Source organism: Nesoenas mayeri (assembly GCF_963082525.1).
Source record: "Nesoenas mayeri genome assembly, chromosome: 2".
Lineage (NCBI taxonomy): Eukaryota > Metazoa > Chordata > Aves > Columbiformes > Columbidae > Nesoenas > Nesoenas mayeri.
This window is the reverse complement of record NC_137543.1, coordinates 27,630,838-27,643,135: the sequence shown is the minus strand read 5'-3', so window position 1 is coordinate 27,643,135 and position 12,298 is coordinate 27,630,838. Positions and strand designations below refer to the sequence as shown.

The following is a 12,298-nucleotide window of genomic DNA, read 5'->3' as shown; positions in this document are numbered from 1 at the left end:
CCTTGCTGAGGCATCAGCTCAGACCGTGGGTCCTGGCAGACAAGTGTCTCTTCCTCGCCCGCTAGTCCAACTTGAGTTCAGTAGAAAATTATATACCTAGAAAATAGTTAAGTAAGGGATTTAACAAGAAGACAGGCTAAATGGTGGTGATCTGGCACAGGGCTCAGCAAGACAAGCATGCTGACCTTTCTCTGCCATTGCTCCCTCCCAAATGAACAATCTGCTCGTAATTCTTTTCCCCTTTGGTCCCAGTTTTGGACCAAAATTTGGTATTTCTGTGATCTCAGCCTTATGACTGATTAGCTGCATTATCAATAGTCACCCCAACACTGCTGGCCTTGCAAGACTCTGTTCCCAAAATGGAGTCCAGTTCTCCCTTTGGTTATCCCTCAGGTCTGACAGTCTCTCGCATCACTTCTCCTTAACCAGCTGTGAAATTTGGCCATTCCTCATGGCACTGTCTGTAACTTCTATCAGCTTCTCACTCGGCTCCTTACTATACTCAGCAGCTACTCATGGTCTGCTCAGTGCATTAAGCCCCTGGCCAGGGCAGACTCATCCTCCTGCACACAGCAGCTTCCTCCCAGAGGTCATTTCTGCATGAGAAAAGCAATTACACAGCAGTTGCCACGCCAATGACATTTTAGTAGCAACTTGATTTTTTCTGAATAGCTGTAAATTGTATTTTGAAATGTCCAAGCCCATAATGAAATGTAACTTTCTCTTTTAGTCCAGCTTTACTCCCAGTTCTGCTTCGGAAGCAGCAGCTCACTGGCGTCCCACAGTGACCTCCCAACGTGGACTGATGCCAAAAGCAGTTCAGGGAAACTTAACTTTTAAAAGAGTATTACTGAAAAAAGAAACCTGGCATACACTAATAATGCAGTGCAAACATTACAAGAAGCAGCCAACCATTTTGTAGTATATAAACGTACAACAAGCGTGTTCTAAAATGACTCAATCTGCTACAGATGACAAAGAAACTCAATTTGAAAAGGGAAACAGTGGCAGGGCATAGACCTTCCATAATTATCTCCTTATCAATATAAAACTTGATCAATAAAACACAGCAATTAGACAAGCCTAGTTTTGCCAATAGACAGACTATTACCCACTTTTGCCTAACTTTGCATCTCACTGACTTTGTATCTCACAGTCAGGTCTAACTGTGAGAGGTGAGAAGTCCACCATTTGTGCAGCTTCTCCAGGACCAACTCCTTTGGTTGGTCTTCCCTTGCACCTTCTTTCTGGCCTCTGTGAAGTAAAAAACCCAGATTATTAGGCACGCAACTTAGAAATCATAAAACTTCTAGTTCTATAAAATATCCTAAGGCGTATTTAAAAGGCTGTGAGAATTCTTTTTTATTAACAACATTTCTCCCAATTTTATTAGATTTTACACTTTATTGCGGGAGATCCCTGTGACCCATGTTTAAACAGCATCTAGCAAAACAGCATCTGGGTCACGACTGGGACAGGCATGTATTGCAAAAAGGATGTCAGTACCTCTTAGCAGTAGGAGATCGTCAGTCCGTCTACTCTGTTATGAAGTCAAGTCAAGAAAAGGCAAAGTCAAGAAAAAGCAAAACTGATTGCTCGAATGACCAGTGACTTCAAACTTGAATGAATTAAGCAGAAATATCAAGTGGTCGGTCAGCACTTCCCACCTGGAATGAGGCTGTTACTTGTGTCATCTCTCGGCAGTAACTTCATCATTTTTAGCCCAGCCCATGTTCCAGGTTAACCCATCACGTTCAGCCAAGTGTTACACTTCAGCTGTCTTTCAGCAGCTATACTAAAACTCTTCTTTTTGACTTTGCCCTGAAGCAGATTAGCAGGGTCACACAATTCACAAGCTACCACTCCTCAGCTGAGCTGAGGCAGGACTGAGAAGGCGGCACAAAGCCTCGGCTCTGAGCTGCAGTCTTGGTCGGTTTTTATTTCCAGGTTGCACAATAAGTGTCTGGTCGAGCTCTCATCTCCACACTGGGCTCCTTCACTCATGCTCAACACTGAGTCAGTCAATGCATCTCCCTTATGAGGAAAGGCTGAGGGAGCTGGGTCTCTTTAGCTTGGAGGAGACTGAGGGGTGACCTCATTGATGTTTATAAATATGTAAAGGGTGAGTGTCATAAGGATGGAGCCAGGCTCTTCTTGGTGACAACCAATGGTAGGACAAGGAGCAATGGGTACAACCTGGAACACAGGAGGTTCCACTTAAATATGAGAAGAAACTTAATCACAGTGAGGGTGACAGAACACTGAAACAGGCTGCCCGGGCAATTTGTGGAGTCTCCTTCTCTGCAGACATTCAAAACTCACCCGGACACATTCCTGTGTAACCTCATCTAGGTGTTCCTGCTCCGGCAGGGGCATTGGACAAGATGATCTTTTGAGGTCCCTTTCAATCCCTGACATTCTGTGATTCTGTGATGCCCAAGCGCTCATTCCACAGAGCTGAGGACTGTGTGCCAGTGCTCGCATGCTCCGAGGTCACAGCAGACTGTCTGCGTAGATTTACTTCATGTGTGCAGTCCTGCCATCTCTAATGACATAATATTACTGAAGAACTTGTATAGATTATTTTTAACTTCTTCAGGGGGCCAGCAAATCATCCTTTAGTAGTTCCTACTGGAAAACTAGCTGGTGAATGGTTGGTTTAGTGTTGTCTAACTCTTCTGCTATCTTCTGTCACAGGTGAATTTAAATATTAGTTAATCTCATAAATCATCCTTTTGTTGTGTTTTGTTTTGTTTTGTTTTGTTTTTCCTGAAGTTCTGAAGTTATATATACTAGAAAAACTAGAATTAAGTTTACTCTTGTCATCCCTTTCCTCTCTTTTTCCATACTTTTCCCCAGAAAAAAAAAAAAAAAAATGCACTGGAAGGAACAGCCACAGGAATGTGTATTTTCTCTCAGGGTTTTTATCTGCAGTGACAAATGAGCTGGGTGTTTCCTCCCTGCCTCTCCCCCATTTCATGCCCTTCTATGCACATTGTGCAGGAGAGGTTCAGCTGCACAGCGGTAACTGGGCGACTGGTGCTTCGCTCCTGCCGAGCTCTGCCGCTTGCTGCTGGTGCAGGTGCCCTGTTCATTTGAATTCTGCCTGCACACCTCATTGGCTTCTCAGCGAGTACTGAATTTGTGTTAGCAAAACGCCTGCTACCTAAGGTTAATCAATCCCTACCCAGCGGCAAGTAGAAGGTTTTTTTTAATCTTTGTTACACAAGAATTGTTTGCAATGAGAAGCAAAGCACCACTAACAGTGCATTTTGCTCCAGCTGCTTGTTACAAAATTATCTGCTTCTTTTCAGGCATATGGATAGTTTTTAGAATATCCGTATGGCACTGGGTTAGAGGGTACTGCATGTGCCTAGCATGTAACTGATAATTTTGTGTGCATTACTATATGGTGTTTGTATGAATCACTGACTCATGAAGCGTGCAGCCAGTTTGTGTGTTAAGCAAGCACACTGCAGCCCCACAAATGCCTCTCCTTGCTGCTGCCCAGTCTGTCCTCAGAAACAAGTACAGCAGTTCAGAAACCTGACTTGGAGCAGAATGCACGTATTTTTCAATGCTGGAAAACAATCCCTTGCAACTATCTCCCCCCCACCCCAAAAAGTTTCTTCTGTATAAAGGTTTTGCTGCCATAATTGTAGCTGATAGTTCATCTCAAATTACCGTCCTTGCTCATCTCTGTAGTCCACCTGACAATTTGAGAAGGTCTCTGTCTTTTCTGAATTAAACCCAACATACATTTGTGAGCAAGCGGATTTGATACAAATGGAAGACTACCTGCTCAGCTTTATAACACAGAACTGCCTGTGTTGGATTTAACCATTGAAATGTGAAGGATTCTGCAAATAATGCAATGCTTGTGTTTGGGTTACAACTAATAAAGAAGGGATTTAATTATAACTTCTGGAAATATAACAGAATCTAGCTATTGGAATAGTTTGTTAAAAAGGTAAGAGCAGAGTGCAGCTGTATTCTATTCTCTTATATTTCTATTTCCTTTTCAACTGCCTGAAAGGACCTAAAACTTGAGCCATTTCAAGAGGAAGTTTTGGAAGAAAATGCAAAATCTGTAAGTGCTTTTCAAGATTATGATTTTTGACATTTGCTTTTTAATGCCAGGTAGTAAGACAGCAACTTCACCTGATCTCTTCTGTTAAAAAATAATAATAAATAAAGAACCACCATCTTCACTTTTTCCAAGTGGTAAGAATCCATTTTAGTCAGCAAAATATATTGTGCAAAATGCCAACACAACAAAACTTAGAATATATGGGCAAAACGTTTATATTCCTTTTTGCATTGTTTTCAAATGATACAGTAAGCCAAAAACTCCACTCACATAGAAGGAAAAGGTGTCATTAATAAGATTTACTGAATTTCACTTCAGTGTTTATGTGTGCATATCTTCTCAGCTCCCAATCACCTGACGCTGCATGCATGCTTTAAATCCTGGTTGTACAGTCCCACAACTGCTATAGGAAGCCTTACCAGCAAAGATGGGAGAGTATCTAGTGTTAAGAATTAACCAATATTACAACTTACAAAACCAAAACCATAAACAGAAATAAACTTACTTTAAATTATGTCCCAAGATCAAGATGAATTTTTCAAATACACTAGCATTCCTAAATTCAGGGCTTTGAACCTAACAAAATGCAAATCAAATACACATGAAAAAAATAACCAAAATAGATGATCCATCAAATTCCTTATTTCATCACAGGAGTTGTATTACATTTTTTCTTTTTTAAATGAGATTATACAATATTTCTAGACAGGCTGCTTATGAAGAAGGGATAATCCACGAGATAACAGTATGAATAATCAAGGCAGAAACAAGTCAAAAACTGGTACAAGAGGTGAAGTTGTATTAATTAAGAAGCACATAGACTTTCTTCAAATATTTCATTTGTAAAGTTGACAAGCTTGCATTAGCTAAATGATAATAATAATAATTTGGGATTAATAGGTCTTCTGTACTGCCTTGTGTTTCCATAGTCCTTTTTATAAAGATTACTCATTTTTTGCAGAAAGTTGGAGGAAAAAAACACTCTCTGTTTATCATTTAACATAGGTTACCTTAGGCATCTCATTCAGGTGTGAGTCAGAGCTCTAAAAGGTAAAAGACCACAAAAGCATCTCCATCCAGTGTAACACTGCGTCCGGTGCAGACTGTGGCAATATACTCATCTCAAACCTCATGCCCACTTGCACCCAGGTTCATCCAAGGAAATGTGCTGACTTTATTACTGAACATTTCAAAGATCAAAATTTGCTTTGCAGTCTTCCAAAAAGACTCTCACATCCCGGCTTTGGATGTCTCTTGCTTTCTCTGGAGTGGGCACTCATTTTGGGTGTTTCCATTCTGTGCCTCAGCCTGCCTAGACGTAAGAGCTACACTAAAGCATTTCTACTTCTCTACTCCAGAGTGCTAAAACAGGGACAGCAAACCTCGAAGGAACTTTTGTGGGTTTTCTTTGATGATTGTGGGTTTTATTTGTTTATAATAGACTTTTCTGAGTTTATAGTACAAGGAATTCAGAGTATGATATGGCAGTAATATTGTCATGTTTTTGTATCAGCACATAATGATTGTTCAGCGTCAGATGTCTGTGATAGAAGAAGAAATTGAGGAATTCCGGCTTGCTCTGAAGCAGTACGTGGAATCTGCTTCTGCTCAGGGTGGCTGCTTGCAGTAAGTGCAATGTTATTGTCTTTGGTCCGAAGGAAGGAATGTAGTCTGATTTCTTGACTAACTATTAAGTGGAGCCGGATTATTTACGAAGAAAGATTCTGTAACATCTTCCTTCCTGGCTGGTTATGCATGTGTGTAAGACAGAGCTTTTCAGAGACAACTAAAACCAGAAAGACATGTCAAAGCAGGTGTGCAGACTTTAACTTGTATCACAATATGACAACACAGGCTATGCCAAAGATGCTAGACAATCTTTTAAGGCTTCTCAGCTCCGCAGCTCATCAATTCACGGCTTCTGGAAGCTCCTAGGCTGTCACTCTTTATTGGAAAACTCATTTGCGATCCTTCATTTGTGCTTACTTGGCAAGTGAGCAACTTATCGACTTGTTTGCCAGTGCTCTGCTCGGCAGCTTTCAGAATCTTCCCTTTAGGCTGTCATTTTAAAATTTTCATTCATAATACAGAATGGGAAAAATTAAAAAGCAAAATTGCCGATTAAATAGTGTATTTCTGCTTTGCTTCCTTTAGAACTAATAAAACATTAGAATAAAACAAAAGAATAAAGTTTAGTGAATAAATTTAGAATAAATTTAACATACTGGAGAAAGCTACTACTCTAAACACTACAGGCCATTACAAAATAAGTATTTGTATAATGCGTATACAATACAAGATCTTCCTATATATTCAAAGGCTTCAGAGTTTGCTTATCACATCCCTAATTTATAAACCTTGTTGCTATGAGATTATCACACTTCAGATTCTGTCAGTAGTGTTCACACACACCAGAAAAAGTAAATTAAGCTGGAAGAAGAGTAACCTTTTTTACAGTAGTTCACTTGTAAAGGCAGAGATGAGGAAAATAAAATTATATTGTCTGCCAAGAGCTGGAAAAAACATAGAAAAGAAGCCTCCCCGGCCACCTTCCAAAACTGAACATCCAGCAAAACACTCTAGTGGCTGCAAACTTGGCAGGGGAAAGAAATTACATGACTTCAGAATGCAACTTAACACATGATGGCAAAACGTTTCTTTTCCACATTTACAGACATTTGGTAAATCTGTAATGCCACCTACCGGTTGCTTTTTACGGTAGCTGCCCATGGCAGACTTTTTTCCAACAGTTCTTGATATTTTTGCTATTTTACAATGTACTTCCACGTACAGCAGGAGAAAACCAATAAATCATATGACTTATTGCTTATTACAGTATGAGATACGATCTGAGACCAGTTTGCAAGCACATCAGTAATAGTAAGATCAGCAATCTCACACTTGGGTACTCACAGAAATACAGATACATATGTTTTGTGCTGTACATCTAAACACCAATTCGAGTGCATTAAGCACCCTAATGCTATAAAACTTTTATGTTCAGGAAAATAAATGGGATGGTTCTGTGCAAGTGATCAGCAAATATTCCTTGGGTCATTTTTTATCCATGATAAATTATTAGCTGAGTACCATAAGTAAATAGTACCCAAGGGTATTATTTAAAAAGTGTATCTGCAGCAAACATCAGCCTGTCTGGTTTTATACTTCAATAATGTTTGCTTTCAAAACAACTAAACTCTGTTGCTTTGATGCAGCTCTCATACAAAAAGATGACTTCTCACAGTGTAATTCTTCAATGAAACAGCACAAGTTACTCTATAAACTTTCATGAACTGTTCTACAATGTGCAATATACTGTATTAGCTGATTATCCCTGAACCACAGTTGTCTGATTAATTTTCTGTATTATTGATTAGCAATTTTTTAGATAGATGACACTATTAGAGCAATACGAAAAATTAGTTTCATAGAGAAATTAATCGTAAGCACAGTAATAAAATATTAATAAATAAAAGCCATGAAAATACTCCAAGAGTTCATTTGTTTGTGTGTTAAAAAGCTCATATAATTTGCAGTATATGATCACTTATTTGATAAATTTATTATTTGGGTTGTTTTTTGTTTGGTTTGGTTTTGTTGTTCAAAAATCACTGCATTTGGTTCCTACTCATAAGCAATTTGTAATAAGATATGTATGTCCAATAACTTTGTCATGTTTGATTAAATTAGTTCTGTCCTACAATTCTTAGTGTTTCCATACAGAAGCTTCCAAGTGATTCCCGCTTCATTGTTTATGAGTTCTGGAAGAACAGCAATGCCTGGAATAGGTAAGTTTCGGAGGTTTTGTTTGTTTGTTTGTTTGTTTTGGTAATACAGACAGTTTTGAAGGTTAGAAAGCAATTGTGTAGCAAGACTGAATATAAATTCCTTTAAATACTGCTAATGGATCTCTTGCTAATTATATCACAATCAATATTGCAGGGCAATACTTCAGATCCTAAAGACTAAAATATACTGAAACATATAAATAAAAATGCCAGAAAGACAAAGCTAACTTGAATAGAACATAAAAAGTCTGAAAGCAAATAGAGAAAGCAATGGCATTGGATGTTAGTTGATCAGAGCCAAAAGACTAGGGAAATGGCAATATTGATACAGTTTAGTGACAGTGAAAGAAATAAAAGGAGCCCATGAGTGAGACAGGAGCGGTGCCATCCAGCAACACACTGAAGCATGCAGGCAGTCATCGGGAGCTCCTCCAAAGCTTCTCAAACCCACATCACTAAAATCCATCCAAAAGATTCCAAGGGTGTCTCTTTTGGGCCCAAAATAGAAGTTATAATGATTAAAAGGCCTGCCAGCTGAATTATAGCTTGCAGCAGGCAGATGGTTAAGAAATTGAGACAAAAATATTTTCTTTAACTACATTTACTATTATTAAAAAAAAAAACAAAAACACCACACATACACAAAAACCAACCAACCAAAAGAAAACCAAACCAAAAGCAAAACTAAAAAAAATGCGCAAACCAAACCAAAACAAAAAACAACAACAAGAACCAAACAACGAACCCCTGTGGTCCTAAACCTGTAGACAGAAAACATTCCGAAGGAAGACGGAGAAATCTCTTGAAGCTGAGTTTCTTTCCTTTTGCACAAAACTTTCAGGAAGACTCAAGAACACCTGTAATGCGTCAACACTACGGTGGGTCACAACCAAGCGATGAGCATCAGAGTCACAGTTAACTGTACAGAACGAAACCTGTGTTTAATAGAATATGCAAGCGCCTCACAGCTTATCTGGTCTCCTCTCCCACTATCACCATTGCCGGAGTCTTAAAGCACAAAAATCTCTATTACAGCATCAATTGTAAAATTTCTGATGCTTATAAAAAAATTTAGCTGCTTTAAGAAACTTGATATCTTCTTCTTTTTTACAATAATTTAGCCACCTTCAAATGAATTATAGCAAGACATTCCAAAGAAGTAATGTGGACTTCTTGGAAACTCCAGAGCTCATCACAACAATGCTGGTCCCTGGTAAATACCCATTTTTCCCAATATTTTGTTTGTTCCATGTGAAGAGTTCTCCTATATTAGTGTGTTCTATATGTAGGTCCACTCCATAGTATCACCCTTAATCAGATCTTCTTTAGCAAAGTATGAAGAAGGGGGCTCCAAATGTTTTTATTTTAAGCACAGAAATGTACACTGCATCAGCAAGAATAATACCCACAGTGCTTTATCTTACATGGTACAAAGATACACTAGCATATACTATTTAAGAAAATATCTAGAAGAAACAACACTATTTGTGAACAGTAAAATAGATTTTCAGGCAAAAAATTGCTTACTGTGGAGGACTTCAATTTAATCATCTGACACAAATCTTAATTACTAATAATTGATATTTACTAAACAATTTTTGCTATGCTATGTTGAAACAGGGAAAAAAACAAACTGCTTTGAAAAAGCAAGCTGTTAATGATTCCAAATTACTATTTCTGACACAAATCAATGAGCCTGCAAAATCTTCTTAAAGAAATTATAGTTGAGAGTGCAAGATGAAGCAAAGCAAACGTCACTCCCACATCTACAGGAGGACAGCAACAATTTTATCTTGTGCAACACAAATCTACTACAATGAAACCCCATTTTCCCTTATGTCTGAGTACAGACTAAATTTAAAATAATAAAACCCCACCCAGTAGAAAAAAAAAAATAAATTACATGGTTGTATATCCGAGGTTTCTCTTTAAAAGCAACCAGCCAAGACATTTTCAGACCTCATGAACCTGATCTGAACATGCAATTATATACCAGGGATTCTTGCAGTATCAGGAGATTGCACTTAATGAACCAAGAACCCTTCACATTTTCTATCTTACTGAGAAATTGCTGGATATAAGACAAACTTGGCTGTAGAAAACAACACGGCCTTTTCCCAAACTACTTTGTGTCCAAGAGCTAGACCAGGTATGACCCAGGAGTGTTCCAGGGGTGCTTTACTCATAGGTAAAGTGCAATTAACATAAAATAAAATGTAAACATCATTTATCAATGCCTAAATGTAGACATGTCTGAAATAGGATTCCAAATGCTCATTAAAGCATCCACTCTGCCTGCTAAGGAGGATTTCAGTCCGCAGCTCTCCATCCTGGCAGACAGTTGCCATAGAAACCACATTTCTCACTGTGCAGCCTTGCTGGGGTGGGGGTGGGCAAAGGGAAGTAATGTATTCACAGTTAGTTTTACAATTTTATTGATATTCTATAATTTAGAAGTCTGTGCAGACATTTGAACTTTTGTTTCATGGAAAGTGCTTCTCATTTTTGAGCTATACAAATCATATTTGTATTTGAAAGACAGAAAATGTTCATGAAGTAAAAAATGATGGCTGCAATACTACCAGTACACTTTATGAAAGAATTTTAGACACCTTAAAGTGACACCAGTGTAAAATTAGGAAAAAAAAACCCAACCTGTCTGCAACTAGCACAAGGATGGGCTCCATTTTAAAAACAAATTCACCCTAGCTCAGACACATCTACAGTTTTTTACACACCTGGTTAACTAAGAACTGAAACAATTCTAACTCGTAATCTGAATCTGATTCAAAGATTACAACCCTAAAATCTTCACTCAGCTGATTAATTAAAATTAATAAGGATACACTTACCTAAGAATGATTCAGAAAGATATGGGATTTCAGGAGTGTTAGATCCAATATTATCTTAAAGCAAATTCATTTGCCATCAGTTAGCAGGAACCACAGCCTATTATGATCACTTGCACACCTGTTAACTGCCCAATCCACTTGGCTAATCTACCAGGATGCCATGAAACACCCAGTATCTCTTCAGTGAATCCCCAATCTTTATGTAAGATCTGGACTTGAGGACTCTGGAGAACCTTTTGCTGAAGAAAATCGAAGTTAGGGGAAAATCATTGAATGCTTATGACACTGTAATACATGAAAAAGACTGTTAAATTGGCAGGTTTTTGGTCAAAATTCATTAATCCACTGATGTGTCAGAGACTTCTAGGCTTTCATAGCTCAAATTCCAGTAAGATTCTTAAATCTTTTCAAGATTCTTCTTCAAGAATAACATTTTTCAGAAAAATGCCAAAAGTGGAAGGCTTTATGGACACATTAATAGAAACAAGTTGTGTTCATTAATTTAATCCTCAAACCGTAGTGGAAAACCTACTGACCCTCGAACACTCCTCTGCTAAGGGGACTCAGCATCTCAGATACAGTCACAATTCCTTCCTTTGCTTCCTATCTCTCCATATATCTTGTTGTTCCTCTCTGCATAACGTTCAGCTTGAAAAGGGCAAAGGTTAAGGGCTGTGGGGAAGAAGTATAAATGTCTATAATCTGGTGATTACAGATCTTCTTTGACAGAAATTACAAGTCCATCAGTTCTCTTACTTTTGGGGCAAAACACTCTTAATTCCTAGAGTTTTGCAAAAGGAACAGCACTAGGTTTGAATAACGTCACCAGGACAGAAATCCATTAAAGGCAGCATAACCCCCCAGGGGACACAGCGCTCACCTGAAATATGGACAGACATAGTGGAACAGGAATGATGATTTATGTAGTTTGCTCTCTGGGATCTGGGCACTTTATGCAGTCACACCTATAACACATCAATGCTTCTCTGGATGTGATCAAAAAGAAAGAGAAATTCTTGTGCTAAAGCCACCGCCCCACCAGTTATACTCAGCTCTCCTCGTATTCTAAAAATTCTTCTCATGCCTAGAGAAGTTTTGTCCTTGAAAGTATGCAGCTTTCAAATAAAGTAGTATTAGCTGCATATACAAATGAATTTTTCTTTATATATGTTACAGCTATTTTATTTAGGATTTTTACAAGAGGTAGAAAAATAAACGCTGCTTGTGATAACAAGTAACTAAATAAATTCTCCTCTCTTTCAGCATCGTGGTGGGTCCTCAATAACAACTAGAAGCTGTGGTTCCAAGTAATGTTAATGTTGCCTTGTTTTTCATTACAATAACATTCGTATTGCAGTGTACAGGTGTGCTGGGTTATGAATTTATGATGTGACTCTGTCAGTTATTATGGATGTGATCCTTTCTATTTTAAAATACGGATAACTGCACATTTATTGCCTTCTCTTATTGTGACTAATTCAGTGAAATGATGCATTCTAAAAGCCGACATAAGACAATTATGCTGAACTGTTTATTGAGTATATTCAGTCCAAACTGTCACAAAAAAG

General features: G+C 38.2%; 1 protein-coding gene across 1 annotated transcript in view; it reads left to right on the top strand.

Annotated features, from left to right (window-relative positions):
• Positions 1–12,022, top strand: part of NECAB1 (N-terminal EF-hand calcium binding protein 1) — a gene marked incomplete at both ends in the record, with an annotated part of 57,580 nt that extends 45,558 nt beyond the window's left edge. The window contains 5 exons of the mRNA XM_080338740.1: positions 4,037–4,090; positions 5,604–5,716; positions 7,801–7,878; positions 9,000–9,091; positions 11,994–12,022. Of these exons, the coding sequence (XP_080194866.1) occupies positions 4,037–4,090; positions 5,604–5,716; positions 7,801–7,878; positions 9,000–9,091; positions 11,994–12,022 (366 nt within the window). The remainder of the gene's footprint in view (positions 1–4,036; positions 4,091–5,603; positions 5,717–7,800; positions 7,879–8,999; positions 9,092–11,993) is intronic.
• Positions 12,023–12,298: the final 276 nt, after the last annotated feature.